This window comes from Electrophorus electricus, chromosome 8, assembly GCF_041902795.1.
Source record: "Electrophorus electricus isolate QZ-2024a chromosome 8, ASM4190279v1, whole genome shotgun sequence".
Classification (NCBI taxonomy): Eukaryota; Metazoa; Chordata; class Actinopteri; order Gymnotiformes; family Gymnotidae; genus Electrophorus; species Electrophorus electricus.
In genome coordinates, this window is record NC_137504.1 from 35,195,001 (window position 1) to 35,216,848 (window position 21,848).

The following is a 21,848-nucleotide window of genomic DNA, read 5'->3' on the forward strand; positions in this document are numbered from 1 at the left end:
ATAACTGACCGCTGTTCTTCTGCATCAACATAATTGACCTCTGTTCTCCTGTCTCACCATAACTGACTTCTGTTCTTCTGCATCACCATAACTGACCACTATTCTTCTGTATCACCATAACTGACCACTGTTCTTTTGTTTCACCATAACTAACCACTGTTCTTCTGTAGCACCATAACTAACCTCTGTTATTCTGTGTCAGCATAAGTAACTGCAATTCTGTTGTGTCCCCAAGAACCTTTTCAGAATAAATTCACAGTATTCAGTGTAACCCACTCTCTGGTCCTCTCTGTGAGCATTGTTGTAGTAACCCACTCTCTGTTCCACTCTGCAAGTATTGCTGTAGTACTTTTTATATAACATTTGTTTGAATAGGTATCTTTCTGCAAAATGTAGCTACAACCATGAGCTCTAATGGGTCTAAACATATATTAATCAGACTAAGGCTTATAAGTACTGGCCTAAGATCAGTTTTGCTTCTTATACACTAATGGGTACAGTAATGTAATACAGTAATGTAAAGACTGTAATGGCTCAGGCAGCTATATTTAACACAACTCTACATGATTGTGTCTTTAATGAATGTGGTAGTTATTAGCTCTTATCTGTTTCTCAGTAGATTATCTGTGGACTGCATTATCCCCTATTATGTTAGATATGCATATGTATAATATAATGCCATTCTGTAGCACACTGGTCTGTCTTACTGACCTGGGCTCAGCTCCACACTAGCACACACCCAATGCTTATAGCTAATGCAGCCATATTGTGTCCACATGTGTTTTGATTCAGTCACTGGGCATGTTCTTACTAACCATTTGTGTGTAAATATTTAATTGAATTAGTAAAGATTTGTATAGAACAACAGAGATTATTGAAAGCGTGTTGTAGAATTTGTGCCATCAAATGTAAGGTTTTATGATGTAAAATTAATTAACTGCCTGGTTATCCCTCCTTAGTTTAGGACAGAGAGAGATGAGGAGAGAGAGAGTGGGGGGCAAGAGAGAGAGGAGGGGACTATGAGAGAGAGAGAGGTAGAGAGAGGTACAGAAAGAGACATACAGAGAAAGAAAAGTAGAAGAAAGTAGGCTGTGTACTTGCTGGGATGCCCAGTGATGACGTGGCTCTGGACTGAGCTACTGTGTAAGCAGGGAACCGTGTCTTGGTTTGTTTCGCAGCTGCACTACGTCTGCACTAAAGGTGCTGAGGGCTTTCATTGTTTGATAGCCACAGAGGTAATGTTTGCTTCGGCCTGAATTGTGCTGTAGGAACACACTGGCTGCAGACACTAAATATATCCATTTGTGTGCCAATTTGACACGCTTCTCAGTTTTGGTCATGTACGCCCCTGCTAGCTTTTCCAGTGTGAGGGCTGACCATCTAAAAAGAGAGCATGTTGCATTGCTGTGGAAACCATGCACTGTTTTCTGATACTATATTGACATCTGGAGTAGAATCTTCCCAAAGACTCACTGATTTCTGAATTTCAGCTAAATGTTTACATTTACTACACACTGATGTGGCTGTTTCACCTGTTACGAACTGGTCTCCAGCCATTTTGTAACAAACAAAAGAGGGAAGCAATGAATTGTGCCTGTAGACTATTTTCACATTAACATGGTCTGTGAACTAGAAAAAAAAGCTCATGTAATATGCTTGGCAATCCTCATCAAACACCCTGTCAGCATTAGGATATACAAATAGACCTGTAATCACAAAAGCAAAGAAGAACAAAGAGAGCTACCACCCAATAGACCCAAGCACCTGTTCACTGTTGTGGTAGCTCTGTGGTTAAGGTACTTGAGTTGTAGTTGAAAGATCGCTAGTTCAAGCCCCACAAGTGCCAGGTTGCCACTCTTGGGCCCTTAACCCTCAATTGCTCCAGTTGTACTCAGTCATAATTGTAAGTCACTTTGGATATAAAAAAAAAAGTGTCACGTAAATGTGTCCCATCAAACACCTGTTGTATCCCAATAGACCCGAATACCTTCATTAACACATCCTGTACAGTTATTGGTTTTTAATTGGAGTACAGACGGCACAATGCATTCCAAGTTCAGTGTTGACTATTGATGTTACAGTCTGGATTTTTCACTATATGATAATCTAGTCTAAATATAACATAGTATGTTGGTATTAATTGACAGTTTAAAAACACACAAGCTGATGGTGAAAATGAACAAAATTTACTTTTTACATGAGCGTCACTGTACAACTATTGTATAAAAATACTGTTTGGCCAGAGCAGTTTTGTTCAGTTATGACAGTCATGACCAGAGGTTTCCTTAAACACACGTAATAGCTTATGACTGTAATTTGACTTTGTTGTGCATATTAGTCTGTTAACGGTGAATGTGTGTTTATGTGTAAATGGTGGTTTAATGTGTATGGGTATGTATTTGTGTATGGGTGGGTGGGGGTGTGTGTGGGGGAGGGTGTACGCATGGTGACCTAAATGTGTGTTGTATGTCTGTGTGTGCTCACATGGTGTGCTAACCATGTGTATATGTGTTTGTGCATGTATGTGTGTGTATTGTTACAACCCTGTCTAGGCTGGGAGGCCGTAGTGTTACAGCAGTGTTACAGCAGTAGAAATGAGTGATGGAATGATTAACCAAACAAAGTTTACAGCAAAGATCAAGTGTATTTACAAGTTTTGGTGTTCAAAGATAAGGAACTGGTGCAATTGCATCAGGAGTGACCAAGGCCAACACAACAAACAAAAACCACACTAGAAACAAAAAGATGACTGACTAAGCTAACAAAAAGAAACAGACAATGACCACACTGACTACACTGTTAGAAACAAAGATAAAGACCACACGCAAACATAATGGCAGCCACTCCCTACAGGATAATATATATACACAAGGTACAAGAAACATATTATCCAGCAATGAAACAAACAAGAGGCAAAACAAACCATAAATCAAGGGGCAAATCCAAAGTCATACACACAAAATCTAGCAAACTCAATCTCAAAATGCAGCAGCAAGTCAAAACCAGCAACACCAAACTCTTCTCCAGCGGGCCCTCGGCTGAACCTTTTGTCTCTTCCTCTTCCTTTTATATTGTCCTCTACTCACCGGAAAACCTGGTGTGGTCAGAATGGGGGATACCGGAGAGGCAGAGGACCTGGAACACAGAAGGCAGACACACAGGCAGACATAACAGTATTATTATTATTATTAGTTGCATTTATATAGCGCCTTTTTCAAACTTGAGGTTGCTTTAAAAATGACACTTTTTCTTTTACACACTCACACACCTGATGAGAAGCGGCAGCCAATTTGCACACAGCGTCCTTATGATCAGAAACCACAGCCTCCTGGGGGACTGCACTGGGTGCAGGGAAAGGGGAGGAGGTGAAAACCAGGACAGAGCACCAACCATCACTGGACAGACACACATACACAGAGCTCCAGCCATCACTGGACATACACACACACAGAGCACCGACCATCACTGGACATACACACACACACACACACACACACACACACACACACACACAGAGCACCAGCCATCACTGGACATACATGCACACATTATATATATACACACAGGGGACAGTGCTCCATGTTTTTGGACTGTGGGAGGAAACCCGCACAGACATACGGAGAACATGGAAACTCCACCCACATAGGGACTCGAACCCAAGACCCTAGTGCTGAGTGGCAAAAATGCTAACCACCAAGCCACCAGTGGGGGTGTGGGTGTGGGTGTGTGTGTGCGCTTATTGTGGGATAACCCTGTGTGAGTGTTGAAGGGTCGACAGCTGCTGTCCTCCACAGGCATGAAGTCCCTCACAGTGACTCAAACTGAGCCATGCAGAACACAAACACACACACCACACACATACATACACACACTCACACACACTACACATACAACAGACATACATACACCCCTATACACACAACCCACACACTTCCGAGTCTTATGTGCACACATGCACATGCGTTCACACACCACACAGATACACACAAACACAGAAATGAATACCACACACACATATACACACACACACACACACACACACACACACACATATATACTCGCACACAAACACCCACACACACTGCAGGAGCACCTGCAGCAGAATGCTGTGTTTAATCACATGATGTATGATGTAGTTTTTGTATCCTCTGATATTGATAATTATCAATAAATGAATTGATATACAATAGTTGAATATATTATAAAATAGCTGAACATAAATAAGAATGTAATAATCTTTGATGTTCTCAGTAGTTTTAGTACTGAAATAACTAGGTAGCTTTCCTTCCTATTATTATGCTTAAAGTTAAATGACTGACCTACTTTCTCATTCCTGTTTAGGTCATAAAAGGCACACATCACCACCTAGTGTACTGTTAGTTAGCCTCTGCTGCTAAGATTGGATTGACCCTTAAATGCTCATTATTAACACTGAAAGGTTTGATTAGTGAAATCATCATTTTAATCATCCAGGGTTAGTACAACTTACACAGTTATTTGGTACATATTACCACATTGATGCTAACTCTAAAATCAAGATGGTCTACAGTGTTTTGGTTTGTCTGCTGTGATCCAGTGACACTGACATGTTCGCATTCCTGTCATGGCCATCACATTAAAGGCAGGGTCTCTACTTCAGAGCACCTCACTCCTCTAAAGAATTACTTTATTAACAGGACCAGGTGTAATAAACTGTGCATGGTGGTAGATCTCCAGGAGTGGGGTTGGAGCTAAACTCTGTAGGGTGGTAGAGCTGCAGGAACAGGGTTTCAGCTAAACTCTGTTGGGGAGCTTATCTCCAAGAGTGGGGTTGAAGGGAAACTCTTTTGGGTGGTAGATCTGCAGGAGTGGGGTTGGGGCTAAATTCTGCAGGGTGTTGGATCTCCAGGAGCAGAGTTGGAGCTAAACTCTGTGGGGTGGTAGATCTCCAAGAATTGGGTTGGAGCTAAACTCTGTAGGCTGGTAGATCTTCAGGAGTGGGGTTGGATCTAAACTCTGTAGGGTGGTAGATCTCTAGGAGCACGGTTGGACCTAAATTCTGTAGGGTGGTAGATCTTCAGGCCCATGGTTGGAGATAAACCCTGCATCTCCTAAACCATAAGCCTGTAGTTGGAAATTAATAATCTGCATTTTTGCATATGTATATCTGTGCATGAGTGCATGTATGTGTTTGTATTTTTACTCTGTCGCTTTACCTCTCTGCAGCTATTTCGAGAGGTGCGCATCATGAAGACTCTTCGTCACCCCAACATAGGTACATACACACACAGACACGCACAGATACACACACATAGACAATAGCAGATGTGCACACACATCAACACGAACACTTATGTGTGCTCGCAGACACATGCCAACACAAGCACACACACACACACAAATACATGAACATATCCACACACAAACTAGTCAGTACACTTTGTGATTGGTACACACTCAAGCACAAGTTAATTCATTCTTTTATGCTCGCACACAAACACACACACACACACACACACACACACACTCAAGCGCAAGCTCATTTAATCTTTCTATCTCTTTCCTTTTTACACACAGGCATAAGTATTCAATTACAAGGTCTCTCAGTCTCTCACATATATGCACACACGTGTGTACAAAGGAACTAGTGCTGATGCCACTCTACTATGAAGCACTTAGTCATCATTTTAACTTTCATGCTTATGAATATGTGTGATGTGGTCTGGTGTTTGTATTAATATAAAACATGTTTGACTTGTGTGGTAAATAAAGTTGTTTTGTATTCCTCAGTGCAGCTGTTTGAGGTGATAGAGACAGAGAAGACCCTGTACCTGGTCATGGAGTACGCGAGTGGAGGTGCGGCTTTACCTCTGTTTTACTGCACCTTTGTACCCATTAACACTATGAAGCCCGAACCTGTTGATGGTATGGTAGCTAGTTATCGTTTGTATTAAAATAAAGGTGTTTTCAGGTGAGGTGTTTGACTACCTGGTGTCTCATGGAAGGATGAAGGAGATTGAAGCAAGGGCCAAATTCAGACAGGTGAGAATGCAGTTTAATATCCCAGAATTCTTGTGTGGAGGATGTCTTCTCTCACCTTTGGCACACCTCACTTTGTAACTATTGATGAACATAAGTACTCTACTCTTAAGGTCCAGTCCTCTTAAGGTCCAATCCTCTTAAGGATCGGTCCTCACTTAAAGTCCAGTCCTCTTGTCCTTTAGTCTTCTCGTCCTCTGGTCCCCCTTCATCAGACATTCTCCCCATTGGTCACATCATGGTCTTAATTTCAGTTGTTAGGCAGATGACACAGATTAAAATCAGCACTTCCTCCACCTTAGCTCTGCATCCACATCAGTACCACAATATCTGAATTCTGCTTTGAAATTAATGACATCATGTTTAATTCTCATCTAGGGTTCCCAGCTTTGTTTTTTTTCCATTCTGGTCTTTCTTTCAAGCTCCATTTAACAATGTTTTTCCTCATCTCATTAACATTGCCCAACTTTGAGCCCTTCTGTATCTGAGAGAAGCCATTATATGTCATAAGTCTTTAGCTTGGTCATACGTAGTTTCTTTTTTTTGTTCAATATTGTAAAGCTGCTCTGAGTGTGAGTGTGTTTGATTGTGAATGGGTTTGAGTGTGAGTGCATTTGAGTGTGAGTGTGAGTGCATTTGAATGTGAATGTGAATGTGTTTGAGTGTGTTTGAGTGTGTGTTTGAGTGTGAGTGCATTTGAGTGTGATTGCGTTTGAGCGTGAGTGCGTTTGATTGTGAGTGCGTTTGAGTGTGAGTGCATTTGAGTGTGAGCTGCGTATTTATCCGCCTTCTACTCACACACAGTTCAGACTCTGTACTCTTATGGACCTGTAATGTTCGAAATGTTTTGGTTCAAAGGAACTCACAAAACTCAAATGAACAGAGCAAAAAAAAAAACCTACTGATAAGACTCAGTGTTTCCTTCCAAATGTGGCAGTAATGTTTGCAGGAAGTCTTAGTAGTTCTGTCTACAGCGTTACTGAACCGCTCATGGGTTCCTCTAACACACCCGCACTAACTTCTGAAGACTCAATCAGGCTGTTGTCACCTTGCATTAACATGCATTTTTGGTTATTGGATCATGTTTGGATTTTATTTGGCTATATTAAAAGCCAGCTGTAAAAAAAAAAAACAAGACACATTGTGAACAGATTACGATCAGATCAGTCAAACCAGATTTGGAGGTTGTCACAGATCTTGACCAATTAGTACATGTTTAAACAGAATATGTTTTCAATAGCAATGTATAATTAGGTAGATGGAAATATATCTGCTGGTGCTTTTTTTTTTAAATGATCATACTTTCTTACCAATTAAATTTAATGTCAGGCATCATATGTGAAGGAAGGTGTTCTGTATCACTGTAACCCAACAGAATTCTTTCCCACCAGTCCTGACTTCTCTCTTGAGTCCTCTTGACAGTGACGTTATGGTCAGCGTTAGGGGTTAGATTTAACCCTAACCCTAACCCTGAATAAAACCCTATCCTTAACACCGAGGATAACTCTAACCATAACCCTGAGGATAACACTAACACTAAGGCCAACCCAAACCCCTAACCCTAAAGGTAGTGGCCCCGAATACTGCAGAAAGCAGCTGGGAGACAGATCCTTCTCCTCTGCCAGCAGAGACAATTCACTACTTGCTTTAAACGGGTTCATCCAATATTTGACATCTTATAATGGAATGGTAGTAGAGAAGCTATGTTTACAGTAGGAAGTGAAACAGATAATATCAGTTGGTTCTCATCTGGTTACACTGGGGATGAATTTTAGTGAGAAATGTAAATGAAATCCAGTGTAACTACAGATTGTATACACATCTGACTGCAAGGTGTAAACAGTCCCAAAGATTAACTCCCTCCTTAGAGTAGGGAACACTGAGCTCAGGTATCAGGACTTAGTCCGATGACCACTGTGATTCTGCATGACTAAAGAACATGATATTTGTATTAACAAAGCATCCTCATTATATATTTTAAATAAGAATTCCTTGCTGTATGTGTTTGTCTGCAGATTGTCTCTGCTGTGCATTACTGTCACCAGAAGAACATAGTTCACCGGGACCTGAAGGTAAGATGGGTACCTCCGTTACTTTTAGACATTTAAATCTTACAGCTGCTTTAGACACACCAAAAATCCTCAGTACTACTCTCAGGCACACCTTAGAAAAATCCATAGTTCTCTTTCCTTTTACTGTTATTTTTCTATTTCATTTGAATTAACTTTAATCACAGTTATAATCTCACTGTTCCCTCCATTCTTTCTGGTCTATGTTCTTTTTTTCTTGCTCTTGTTCTCGTGCCTGTCCTCCCCACAGGCAGAGAACCTCCTGCTGGATGCAGACTCCAACATTAAGATCGCTGACTTTGGCTTCAGTAACGAGTTCACTCTGGGCACCAAGCTGGACACATTCTGCGGCAGTCCGCCCTACGCCGCGCCCGAGCTCTTTCAGGGCAAGAAGTATGACGGGCCCGAGGTAGACGTCTGGAGCCTGGGGGTCATCCTCTACACGTTGGTCAGTGGCTCTCTGCCCTTCGACGGACAGAACCTGAAGGTGGAGTGCCCTTTTTCTTCACACACCCCCTACACGCCCCTCACACACCCCCAGGCACCCCTCACACATCCCCTACATGCCCCTCACACCCCCCCCTACATGCCCCTCACACACCCCCTACACGCCCCTCACACACCCCCAGGCACCCCTCACACACCCCCTACACGCCCCTCACACACCCCCTACACGCCCCTCACACACCCCCTACACGCCCCTCACACATCCCCTACACACCCCTCACACACCCCCTACACGCCCTTCACACACCCCCTACACGCCCCTCACACACCCCTACACGCCCCTCACACACCCCCTACACGCCCCTCACACATCCCCTACACGCCCCTCACACACCCCTACACGCCCCTCACACACCCCCTACACGCCCCTCACACACCCCCAGGCTCCCCTCTCAACACATGCACACAAACACACATGCCCACACATGGTAACTCACTTTATCTCTCTACCTCTCTCTATTTTTCAGATTTGTTATGTGAGGTGATTGCCTTGCAAATATGGAACATTACTGAATACCACGAAGTCTCTTCACTTTTTGATTTGTGTTTAATAGCAGTATTTACAAAGTACATGTTATATTTTACTAACCCTGTACTTCTTTTCAGGTTAATGTTCATGATAATTGAAAATTTGGGGTAATCATAAGTAACTATACTTAAAAAGAGTGCTTTCATCTAAACCTAACTCTGTACTACACAATTACATTGCATGTGCAGACATAAATACTGACTGTAAATACTTCCACATTGAAATGGCCTTTATAACATTTTAGTGTTTCCCTGCTCTCTTCTCCAGCAGTATTCACTTTTCTACTTTCCTCTTCTCATTTGAGTTTCATACCTGTTACTGTATAACCACCAGATCTAAGTGCACACACCCAGTGCTCAGGGGTGTGTGTGTGTGTGTGTGTGTGTGCGTGCGTGTGCGTGTGTGTGTGTGTGGGTTTTAGGAGCTACGTGAGCGTGTGTTGAGGGGGAAGTATCGAGTTCCCTTCTACATGTCCACAGACTGTGAGGGGATTCTGCGCAGGTTTCTGGTGCTTAACCCCACCAAACGCTGTACACTGGAGGTACACACACACACACACACACACACACACACACACACACACACACACACACACACACACACACACACACACACACACACACACACACACACACACACACACACACACACACACAGCCCTGTAACCCACACAGCCCTGTTCTCTAAGTCTTTGGGCTGTGGGGCAGTGGTAGCTCAGTGGTTAAGGTACTTGCCTTTTAGTTGGAAGGTTACTGGTTCAAGTCCTGCCACTCTTGGGCCCCTGAGCAAGACCCTTAACTTGCACAAGTTGTACTTAGTAATAAAAGTGTTAGCTGAATGGAGTAAATGATGTGGTAGCCCTCTCTGTCCCTCCATAGCAAGTGATGAAGGACAAGTGGATGAATACAGCCTATGAGGGCGATGAGCTCAAGCCTCATGTGGAGCCTGTTCAGGACTACAGTGATGCCAGCCGCATTGGTGAGCTCACAGACAACTGGTGTCACCCCTTCATGTGTTTAATTGAGTTTGTGGTCATTGATTGAACATGGTTTGGTCTCACAAGTAACTTTACAGGTATATTGATGAATTGTAATTAACTGTTGCCAAGGAGTTTAACAGTTATTAATATGAAAAGTGAAAAAAACTGGAGAAAGAAAATAAGGATTATCATTTAAATATATACATTTTCTTTTTTTCCCTTTTTATTTTATATATATATATATATATATATATATATATATATATATATATATATATATATATATATATGATTGGTTTAAGATACAGGTTGATTGTTTTCTCTAAGAGTATAGCATACTGTGCTAAAAATATACTTTTACCATATTCAGCAGTTTCTAAACACACTTTTGTGTAAATATTTGGTGTGTGAGCAGAGAAAGTGCTGCTCTCTTTCTGTTTCTCCTGAGCTGCACTGGCTATGTCTGATCTTCTCTGGGCTTCCAGTGTTTCTGACGCTCTTTTCTGTCTCCCGGTTATGGGCACTATGTCTGTACACTGTTAAGGAGTGTCTTATTTTGGGTTTTGGGAAGATGTAGGGAATTGTACTATGAAGGTGATGTTTCTGTCTGTTTTCTCTCTCTCTCCCCAGAGGTGATGGTTGGGATGGGGTTCACTCCAGAGGAGATTAAGGATTCTTTACTCAATCAGAAATACAATGAAGTCACAGCAACTTACCTTCTGTTGGGTCTGAAGACAGAGGTTATACACACACACATACATACACACACACACACACACACACACACACACACACACATAAAACACAAACATTAGAGTCTGGAGGTGTAAATTACGTGTCCATTTAGTGGGACCCACAACACTTCACAGTTTAGTGGGGGTTTTTTTCCTGAAACATAGCATTTTATTCAGATTATGACATAGTTATCAAACCCTCCATAGAACACATGACCCCACCAAACACTGCACGGAGGACTTATGTTTAGCTTTCTTCATGCCGGTAACTTTAGCCATTAGTTCTCACTGGTTTAACAGTTTATGAGTCAGCCAGGTTTCCTGCACACATGTGATCGTGCATGTTCTTTTAATTATGGGCATGTTAGTAGACTACTACAAGATAAGATGTTCGCTTTGCAAGTAATTACCATAGAAATATTCTTCAATTGTTTTTAGTTTAAGACTAAGAAATTTTGTAAACTGTTATTCAAACTACAGTTGTTAGAACAAACAATAAAGGCTAATGGTATGCTAATAATATGCTAATGATTGTGGTTATAAAAGCCATTAAGTAATGAAAACATCTGAACATCTTGGCTTCTGCCATAGAAAGCAGCAAGAACTGATAGTGGTTACAGAATACAAAGAACAGTACTCACTACCATCACCTATTAACTATGCCCTAAACGCCACCCTGTTGTCATGGTTACAGGATGGCGCAGAGTCACGTGTGAGTGGCAGTATGACGTTGCCAAGGATGCGTCCGAGCCCTATTACCAATGGAACGAACAAACACTCTGCTGCTGCGTCAGCTTCATCCACATCCTCTTCCTCACATAGCAAGACGCAGCGCAGTGCCTCCACCTACCATCGCCAGCGACGGCACAGTGACTTCTGTGAGAGATTCTGCCTCTACTGCACACTAATACCACACAATAATACTACACACTAATACCACACAATAATACTACACACTAATACCACACACTAATACTACACATTAATACCACACAGTAATACTATACACTAATACCGCACATAAACACTACACACTAATACCGCACTCTAATACCGAATATTAACACTACACACTAATACTCTGCACTAATACAGCATACTAACACTACACACTAATACTACACAGTGACCTACCTCACTACACTAAGAGTGTGGTAAATATACCACACCCTTACTTAGACTCACCTACTTCCATATTAAACATACTATACATTTTTTAGTATGACTGAGCGAGCAGCATGTTCATACTCCAAAATCACTATAATCTAGAGAACCCAAATGTTGTACTAAATTCACTGAAAGCTGGTGTGATGTACATGCCACTTGTCGTACTATTTCATGCACATTAAACACCCTGGAAAAAAAGAGGTGGGTGAAACATAAAAAAACACATAGCAGATGCACTTATTTCAGCTCTGTGAGTGTGAATCACCAGGAAAACACTCAGTCAGTATGTGTTCAACCATTGAAAGCTTTCTTTATTTAGTAAAGCATGTTTCGGCCTAGGAAGTGTACAACGCATTTCATTTTAAAGTTGGTTTCAAATTAAAAGCAGGTATAGACTGCAAAGTAGAGGCGAGATATTGTCTTCTCCTCTGCACTATAGTTTCAGAAGCAGTACATAACCATTTCCCCTTATAGTTCATGTGCCTAGATGAGGTATCCCAAGTTTCCCTGGATCTACTTCCCAGTGTTCAAGGTCTGGGGGTCTCTCTGCAGATGTGTGGATTTAGGGTGGTCTCTCTGCAGGTGTGTGGGTTTAGGGAGGTCTCTCTGCAGGTGTGTGGGTTTAGCGAGGTCTCTCTGCAGGTGTGTGAGTTTAGGGAGGTCTCTCTACAGGTGTGTGGGTTTAGGGAGGTCTCTCTGCAGGTTTGTGGGTTTATGGACGTCTCTCTGCAGGTGTGTGGGTTTATGAAGGTCTCTCTGCAGAACCCTAACCCTAACCCTAACTCCCTAGCTATAACCATCACTTGCTAGCCCTAACCCTCACTCCCCGGATGCTTCATGCACATATAAAGAAAATAGGAAATTAATTAAATTGGATTCATTACATGAATAGAAATATGTATTCATGGGAATATGTGTGTTTGCATGCACTTGTGTGCACATGTGTATGTGTGTTTGCATGTATATATGTGCACATGTGTGTGTAATTGCGTGTGTGTGTGTTCGTGTGTGTTCCATGCAGGTGGGCCAAGCTTGCCCGTTATGCACCCTAAGCGCAGCCCCACAGGCGGGGCAGAGCGGGAGCTGCGTGAGAGCCGCATGCCGCCTCGAAAAGCCAGCTGCAGCGTGATGGGCAGTCGCAGCCTCCCGCCGCCCAGCCCCATGGTCAGCAGCGCCAACAACCCCAACAAGGCCGAGATCCCAGACAGGCGCAAGGACATGACAGCTACAACCGTAAGGGGACACTTATATAGGACATGGCAGTTATAACCGTAAGGGGGCACTTATACAGGACATGACAGTTACAGCTGTAAGGGGGACAGTTGAGAGATAGACAGAAGGAAAGTAGGAATCAAAAGCTAGCAGGCGTGAGAGAAAGACCATTTTGGGGCAACAACCTTTAGAAGAAGAGAATAAGATCATAGAGTGTGTATATCAGAATACTGTGCTTTAATATATTGAGATGGTTTATAGTATATGCTTCTGTACATAACTGTGTATTTCTCACTTATGTGTGTTGCTGACTGGTGTGTGTGTGTGTGTGTGTGTGTGTGTGTGTGTGTGTGTGTGTGTGTGTGTGTGTGTGTGTGTGTGTGTAGAATAATATCCCTGGCAGTGCAATGACACGCAGGAACACATATGTCTGTACCGATCGGCCCAGCACAGACAGACATTCTCTACTGCAGAATGGCAAGGAGAACAGGTGAGACACACACACACACACACACACACACACACACACACGCACATAAACATACGCACACAAGGTATAATGTGTGTGGGGAAGAATCATACTTGGCATCTTCAATCTATTGTTTCTTAGCATAGTACCCCCTCTAGTGGCAACTGTCAGATTGCATTCTGTCAGATAGCATTCTGAACTTTTTAGATACAGCAGCATGTAAATCTAATCTATGCAATTCAAAATGACTGACCCAAAGTCACACACAGGGTTCCTTCTCATTCACTGCTGACCTACCTGACAGAACTGACATTAATTCAAGGTCTAGATTTGGTTTAGGGAGGTCTCTCTGCAGGTGTGTGGGTTCAGGGAGGTCTCTCTGCAGGGGTGTGGGTTTAGGGAGGTCTCTCTGCAGGGGTGTGGGTTTAGGGAGGTCTCTCTGCAGGTGTGTGGGTTTAGGGAGGTCTCTCTGCACGTGTGTGAGTTTACACACCTGTAGAGCAGTCAGTCTAATCCCACACACCTACCCTAGCCCTTGGGCTGGTTCTAGGTCATTCTGGTTATTTCAGCACCAGGAAATGCCAGAATCACTTCTGTTCTTTTGCGCTTTAGCTAAACTGAATTAAATTACATTCCGACTTTCCAAACTAAACCAGATTTGATCCAGATTAGCCAACTGAAGTATTGACAAGTATTGACAAATTAACTGCAGTTTTAACTGAATATTAGCACTGAGCTGTGAATGAACTTATTTACTCATGATTAACATTTATATATTAATATATTTATGACTTAACAAATTTATTTATTTATGTAAATTCCACCCCCTCAATTTTTCCGCAGCTCACTCTCTCACCGCCTACCACCGGCCTCACCTTCTGCTCTCAGTATAGCTGGAGGAGGTGCTTCCTCCTCATCTTCCTCTGGTGAGCGATGCCGTCTGACGCGTGGATCCACCGTGCGAAGCACCTTCCATGGAGGTCAGCTCCGGGAGAGAATGCCTGCTGGCTACGGGCCGCCGCCCACATCACCCACCCTGGGCAATGACACAGCCACCCTGCCCCCTCATGCACGCACCAGAGCCACATCCAACCTGTTCAGCAAAATCACCTCCAAACTCACCCGCAGGTAAGGCACAAACAGAAACACACACGCACAAGCACACACACACATGCACAAACACGCACACACACAAATGTACACATACACACAAACACACAAACACACACCCTTTCACTATCTCCAGAGGTATATTAAACTTCAAAACTAAATAGATAAACCTCAAGAAAACCTTTTCAGCATTCAAGGGAATTTAAAAAGGTTTTGATTTTGATTTTTGATTTTAGAGTGTTTATTAAATGCTTGGTTTAAATGCAACAAAAATTATTTTCCTGGACCAGCATTCATGACTATGGGCATTAAAACAGTTTGACGTAATCTGTGTATTGTTAAGAACAAGATTAGGGTTAGGGTTAAGGTTAGTGCTAGGAATAGGTTTAGGGTTAGGGTTAAGGTTAGTGCTAGGGATAAGGTTAGGGTTAGTGCTAGGGATAGAGTTAGGCTTAAGGCTAGTGCTAGGAATAGGGTTAGGGTTAGGGATAGAGTTAGGGTTAGGGTTAAAGTTAGTGCTAGGAATAGGGTTAGGGTTAGGGATAGGGTTAGGGTTAGGGTTAAGGTTAGTGCTAGGAATAGGGTTAGGGTTAAAGTTAGTGCTAGGAATAGGGTTAGGGTTAGGGATAGGGTTAGGGTTAGGGTTAAGGTTAGTGCTAGGAATAGGGTTAGGGTTAAAGTTAGTGCTAGGAATAGGGTTAGGGTTAGGGTTAAGGTTAGTGGTAGGAATAGGGTTAGGGTTAGGGATAGAGTTAGGGTTAGGGTTAAAGTTAGTGCTAGGAATAGGGTTAGGGTTAAAGTTAGTGCTAGGAATAGGGTTAGGGTTAGGGATAGGGTTAGGGTTAAAGTTAGTGCTAGGAATAGGGTTAGGGTTAAAGTTAGTGCTAGGAATAGGGTTAGGGTTAGGGATAGGGTTAGGGTTAGGGTTAAGGTTAGTGCTAGGAATAGGGATAGGGTTAGGGTTACTTGCCAGGAAATGTAACTGGAAATTATTTACTCATTAGCTTGATAGTAGCTGTCTGTAGTCATTTATTTAATTTATTAATTATAGCAGCTGCTCCCAGAGTTACAGGATGAACTTCTGTGAATTTGACATTTTACTGATGAAAACTTTCCACATAAATAAATTCCATGTTTATGCGAACCAGATTATAGGTGTAGATGATGACAGAACACTTGGAGTGAGTTACATAGCTCTTAACATATAATTTTGTGAGGACCAGCCTTGGAGCAGGAAGGTTACTCCAGGTCATCAGATTTACAGGTACCCTGTATAACCTTCTAAAAGTCCTTACAACACTGAGCTGTTTTGAGGGTTTGAGTGGTATTTTAAGGTTGCACAGCTTAAGAGTATTCTTATTGGTACAATACTCATACAACCCTAACACAGTATATGCTATTGTATTTATTAGCATTTATAATATTTATTAACCCCCCTTCCATTCAACCACCTCCCAGTAAGTATAAATCTGCACTTTACACAACACATATTTTTAACTTTCTTTTAAAATATATTTTTTATATTATACCCTAGCCCAGCCTATTATACCATAACCATAACCATATTATACCTTAACCCCAACCATATTATACCCTAACCCAGTCTATTATACCCTAACCAAGCCTATTATACCCTAACCCAGTCTATTATATCCTAATCCTGTACCAGGCATTCAGTGATCCTAATGCTTCAGGAGTGATAAGAGGAAGGACACAGACATTATTACAGACATTATTACAGATATTATTATAGTCTGCTCCCCACATGCTCCGACCAAGGCACTGGGAATCCTGGAATTACTGTTTACAGATGGACTGGGAGTTGAGTTAGAGCAAAAACATGGACTACCCAAAAAAAGGGTCTGAGAAACACTGGTGTGAATAAGACTTCACTGTATCAAAAAAATATTAACACATATGCTGACATTTATCCTTATTTATTATCTGCCTATTTTGTACTTTTTGCTTGGCAAATTGTAGTTAAATAAGCATAAATTATAATAGGCTGGGTAAGGGTTAGGGTAAAGGTTAGGGTTAGGGTTAATGTATGGGAGCTGAGCTAGAGCAAACAATCTATCCTGAGGGCGCTTAGTTGTTACTTTATTCTACAACAGGAAGGCTATCATTAACATACCTTTTCAAGGTATTAGGTAAATGTTAACACAGCTAAATGTAAAATGGGATACACCTCTCTTCTGTCCTTTGTATTAGTTTTTAAGAAGTACTTAACACAGACAGGCTATTGTAATCTCTCTGAAGATGGGAAGCAACTGTTATAATCTCATTAGCATCATGCTAACTGGTTCTCTAACTGTAACCCTCTAACCCTAACTCTGTAAACCTCTAACCCTAACCCTCTAACCCTAACTCTAACCCTCTAATCCTAACCCTCTAACCCTAACTCTGTAACCCTCTAACCCTAACACTCTAACCCTAACCCACTAATCCTAACCCTCGAACCCTAACACTCTAACCCTAACCCTCTAATTCTAACCCTAACTCTCTAACCCTCTAACCCTCTAACCCTAACTCTCTAACCCTCTAACCCTAATTCTCTAACCTTCTAATCCTAACTCTCTAACCCGCTACCCTCTAACCCTAACTCTCTAACCCTCTAACCCTAACCCTCTAACCCTCTAACCCTAATCCTAACCCTGTAACCCTAACCCTCTAACCCTAACTCTCTAACCCTCTAACCCTATAACCCACTAAGACAAACTCTCTAACCCTCTAATCCTAACCCTCTAACCCTAACTCTCTAACCCTCCAACCCTAACCCTCTAATCGTAACCCTCTAAACCTATCTCTCTAACCTTAACCCTCTATACCCTAACTCTCTAATACTAACCCTCTAACCCTAACACTCTAATCCCAACCCTCTAACCCTAACTCTCTCACAGTCTTGTAGTTCAGAGGGAAAGGCTGCAGTAGCTTGTTATCTCCCAGGATAATACAGTTGTTTTTTATGTGTGTATTTGTGAGAGAGAGAGAGAGTTAATTCTGTACATACAGTGGAATAACTGCCTTGTTGCTCTATAGTGCTTTGCTGCTGCCTCTCAAACCCCCATTGCTTCCTTCATCTTCCTCTCTCCTACTTTCTATCTCTCCCCCCCTCTCTCCCTCTGTTTCCTTCTCTTTCTCTGTCTGCTTCACTGGCTCTCTCTCTCTCTCTCTCTCTCTCTCTCTTTCTCTCTCTCTCTCTCTCTCTCTCTCTCAGGGTCAATCTCGACCCCTCTAAGAGGCAGGGTTCTAATAAGTCAGTATCGGGTGCCACTCTTCCACAGGGATCCAAAACAGTTAGTAAGTTCCCCAGTCTGCCTGTCTCACCGCATGCCTATCTGCCTGGCTCACTGCATGTCTATCTGCCTGTCTCAGTGCATGCCTATCTGTCCTGCCTGCCTGCCTTATTTTCTAATCTTCTCATTGTTGCTCTGTTTCACTCTTGCTCAGTCTCTCTGTCTCCCTCCAGTCAGGCTGTGTGTGTGTGCGTCCATGTTTATGTACATGCATACCTGTGCCTGCCTCTTGGTTTGCATATATGCATGTGTGTGAGTACATGCACGTGTACCAAGGTTTTATTGTATCATTCTGTCATGAATATGTTGCTATGACACTACTGTGCCAGAGTTATAGTGAACCCTAATGACTCCCACTAGAGTTATAGTGAACCCTAATGACACACACTAAAGTTATAGTGAACCCTATTAAGACCCACTAGATTTATAGTGAACCCTAAAGACACCCACAAGAGTTATGGTAAACCCTAATGACACCCACTAGAGTTATAGTGAACCCTAATGACACACACTAAAGTTATAGTGAACCCTAATAAGACCCACTAGATTTATAGTGAACCCTAAAGACACCCACAAGAGTTATAGTAAACCCTAATGACACCCACTAGAGTTATAGTGCACCCTAATGAGACCCACTAACAATAACCCAATAAGAATTCACATTCTCTGAAACTAGAGTATCCATGAGACAGTGAGTACAAAGCTAATAATTGTTATCTATGAGCACATAAGCCTACCTGTTAGCTGTGAACACATAGTGATAACCCTACCAGTTAAAAACATGTGCACCTGGTAAAAAGGTTTTAAATAAATAAATAAACGCAAAAGTGCATGTGAATGTGTTGGGTTTTTTTTTGCAAACAAGCATGTGTGTGTGTGTGTGTGAGAGAGAGAGAGAGAGAGAGAGAGAGAGAGAGAGAGAGAGTTGCATGGGCTTTTTTCAAGTTCCTTCACAATCAACATGGAACATAATCAGCAGGCTTCTCATTCAGCACAATGTTTTCAGTCTTCTCATTCAGCACAGTGTTCTCAGTGTTCCAATTTAGCACAGTGTTCACATTCAGCAGTGTTCTCAGTGTTCTCATTCAGCATGGTGTTCTCAATGTTCTCATTCAGCAGTGTTCACATTCAGCAGTGTTCACATTCAGCAGTGTTTACAGTGTTTATATTCAGCACAGTGTTCTCATTCAGCACAGTGTTCACAGTGTTCTCATTCAGCACAGTGTTCTCATTCAGCAGTGTTCACAGTGTTTTCATTCAGCACAGTGTTCTCATTTAGTGCAGTGTTCAAATTCAGCACAGTGTTCACATTCAGCTCAGTGTTCACAGTGTTCACATTCAGCAAAGTGTTCTCATTCAGTACAGTGTTCTCATTCAGCACAATGTTCACATTCAACACAGTGCTCTCAGTGTTCACATTCAACACAGTGCTCTCAGTGTTCACATTCAGCACCGTGTTCTCATTCAGCAGTGTTCAGATTAAGCACAGTGTTTTCAGAATTATCATTCAGCGCAGTGTTCACAGTGTTCTCATTCAGCACAGTGTTCACATTCAGCAGTGTTTACAGTATTCATATTCAGCAGTGATTTCATTCAGCACAGTGTTTAGTGTTCATATTCAGCACAGTGTTCTCATTCAGCTCAGTGTTCTCATTTAGTGCGGTGTTCAAATTCAGCACAGTGTTCACATTCAGTTCAGTGTTTTCAGTGTTCTCATTCAGGACAGTGTTCACATTTGGCACAGTGTTCTCATTCAGCACATTGTTCTCATTCAGTACCGTGTTCTCATTCAGCACAGTGTTCACATTCAGCACAGTGTTGTCATTCAGCACAGTGTTCACAGTGCTCTCATTCAGCACAGTGTTCTCATTCAGCACAATGTTCTCATTCAGCACAGTGTTCACATTTATCACAGTGTTCTCATCCAGCACAATGTTCACATTCAGTATTAACAGTGTTTTTATTGTTCTTATTTGTGTGTGTGTGTGTGTGTAGTTGGTGTGTGGTGTTGGGTGTGTATGTGTGTGGCGGTGGATGCGTATGTAGGGGGTGGGTGTGTATGTGTGTGAGTAGGTTGGTGTGTGGGTGTAGGTTTGTGTGTAAGTTGGTATGTGGTGATGGATGTGTATGTGTGTGGGGGTGGGGGTGTAAGTGTATGTGGGGGGTGGGTGTGTATGTGTGTGTGTAGGTTGGTGTGTGGGTGTGGGTTTGTGTGTAGGTTGATGTGGTGATGGGTGTGTATGTGTGTGGGGGGTGGGTGTGTAAGTGTATGTGGGAGGGTGGGTGTGTATGTGTGCATGTAGATTGGTGTGTATGTGTGTGGGGGTGGGTGTGTATGTGTGTGTGTAGATTGGTGTGTGGTGATGGGTGTGTATATGTGTGGGGGGTGGTTGTATATGTGGGGTGATGGATGTGTATGTGTATGTGGGGGGGGTGTATGTGTGTGTGGTGGGTGTGCGGGGTGTGTTTTGTGTTGGCCCTCCACTTGGGAAGAGTTCAGTAAGTTGAAATACATCTGTTTGTTTGTCAGGGTCACAGATGAACCTGAGAGAGTCAGCCGACCTTCGCTCTCAGGGTAAGCGTCTGATGCTGAACCTCAAAGATGATCGAGATTAGATTTTATTAACCACCGCATAGTTGCAGTAATCATAGTGCAAGCTGTGAACTCTCTGTACAGTTGGTGAACAAAGCTAAAACTCTAACATACCAACCTAACATAAATAACACTGTTTCTCTCCCTCTGCGTCACTGTGTTTCACTCCCTCTGTGTCACTCTGTTTCACTCTGTCACTGTTTCCCTCTCCCTTTGTGTCACTGTTTCACTCTGTGTCACTGTGTTTCACTCCCTATGTTACTGTGTTTTACTCTCCCTTTGTGTCACTGTAATTCACTGTGTCACTGTGTTTCTCTCTGTGTGTTACTGTGTCAGTGGCCATCTACTTGGGGATCAGAAAGAGGCCGAGCCCTGGCTCGGGGGAGGGGGGCGGGATGTGAGTCTCCATAGGCCCCACCCCCCACATGCTCCCACTGAGGTGGTACTGGCTGTGTGCAGTGCAGTGAGTGGGTGTGGCTGCCAGGTACCACGCACTGGCCCCTTCCTGCTTTGCTGCAGCCATGAAGCGGTGGGGTCAAAGGTCACGTCCCAGATGGAGGTGTGTCAACTGAACATCGACACATCCAAAGTAAACAGTGTATGCTATACGCACCTATGGGGGGTGCCACTTATATTCAGACACATCGCCTCTCAGATCTCCAAAGAGGTGGGATTGTGAGCGGTTGATGGAGGGTCCTACACTTGGACACACCCCATCTTTTCTCTGTTGTCATGCCGAACTGACTTGGCCTGTTCCACCTCTAATTGCATAGAGTGAAAATCCTTCTCTCTCCCCAGTGGGTGCAAAACCTCACCTGTTATACACGCATACGCAGACATACAGACATACACACACAGACGCACTCAGACGCACACACACATACAAACACATATACACAGACATACACACATGCGTGCGCACACACAGACACACACACACACACACACACACACACACACACAGCCCTATAAGCAACCTCATCCACGGGACCTGGATTGATTCCAGTGGAGTATTTTTATTCTTTTATTGATGTCATTGTTTTTCTTGTTTTTTTTAAACCACGTAACTATTTTGTATGTTCTCTTGTTGTTCTGTGCTGAAACTCAAATCTGAACACCTCACCCACCCCGTCCCATCTCCCACCCCCAAGTCTCTGTGGCCTGT

At 42.7% G+C, this 21,848-nt stretch overlaps 1 protein-coding gene across 5 annotated transcripts in view; it reads left to right on the top strand.

Moving 5' to 3' along the window:
* mark4a (MAP/microtubule affinity-regulating kinase 4a) overlaps nt 1–21,620 on the top strand; it is a 27,573-nt gene extending 5,953 nt beyond the window's left edge. Inside the window, exons 4-18 of one of the 5 annotated variants that reach the window (XM_081719933.1) lie at nt 5,206–5,254; nt 5,770–5,835; nt 5,951–6,021; nt 8,034–8,090; nt 8,338–8,574; nt 9,545–9,664; nt 10,002–10,101; nt 10,733–10,842; nt 11,531–11,714; nt 13,025–13,236; nt 13,602–13,705; nt 14,528–14,812; nt 18,012–18,098; nt 20,621–20,665; nt 21,020–21,620. In XM_081719933.1, the coding sequence (XP_081576059.1) occupies nt 5,206–5,254; nt 5,770–5,835; nt 5,951–6,021; nt 8,034–8,090; nt 8,338–8,574; nt 9,545–9,664; nt 10,002–10,101; nt 10,733–10,842; nt 11,531–11,714; nt 13,025–13,236; nt 13,602–13,705; nt 14,528–14,812; nt 18,012–18,098; nt 20,621–20,665; nt 21,020–21,362 (2,070 nt within the window). In that variant the 3' untranslated portion in view covers nt 21,363–21,620. Of the gene's footprint in view, nt 1–5,205; nt 5,255–5,769; nt 5,836–5,950; nt 6,022–8,033; nt 8,091–8,337; nt 8,575–9,544; nt 9,665–10,001; nt 10,102–10,732; nt 10,843–11,530; nt 11,715–13,024; nt 13,237–13,601; nt 13,706–14,527; nt 14,813–18,011; nt 18,099–20,620; nt 20,669–20,982 lie in introns of all 5 variants that reach the window. The other 4 variants (XM_035527420.2, XM_035527419.2, XM_035527418.2 and 1 more) reach the window with 4 other exon arrangements.
* The last annotated feature ends 228 nt before the right edge of the window (nt 21,621–21,848 follow it).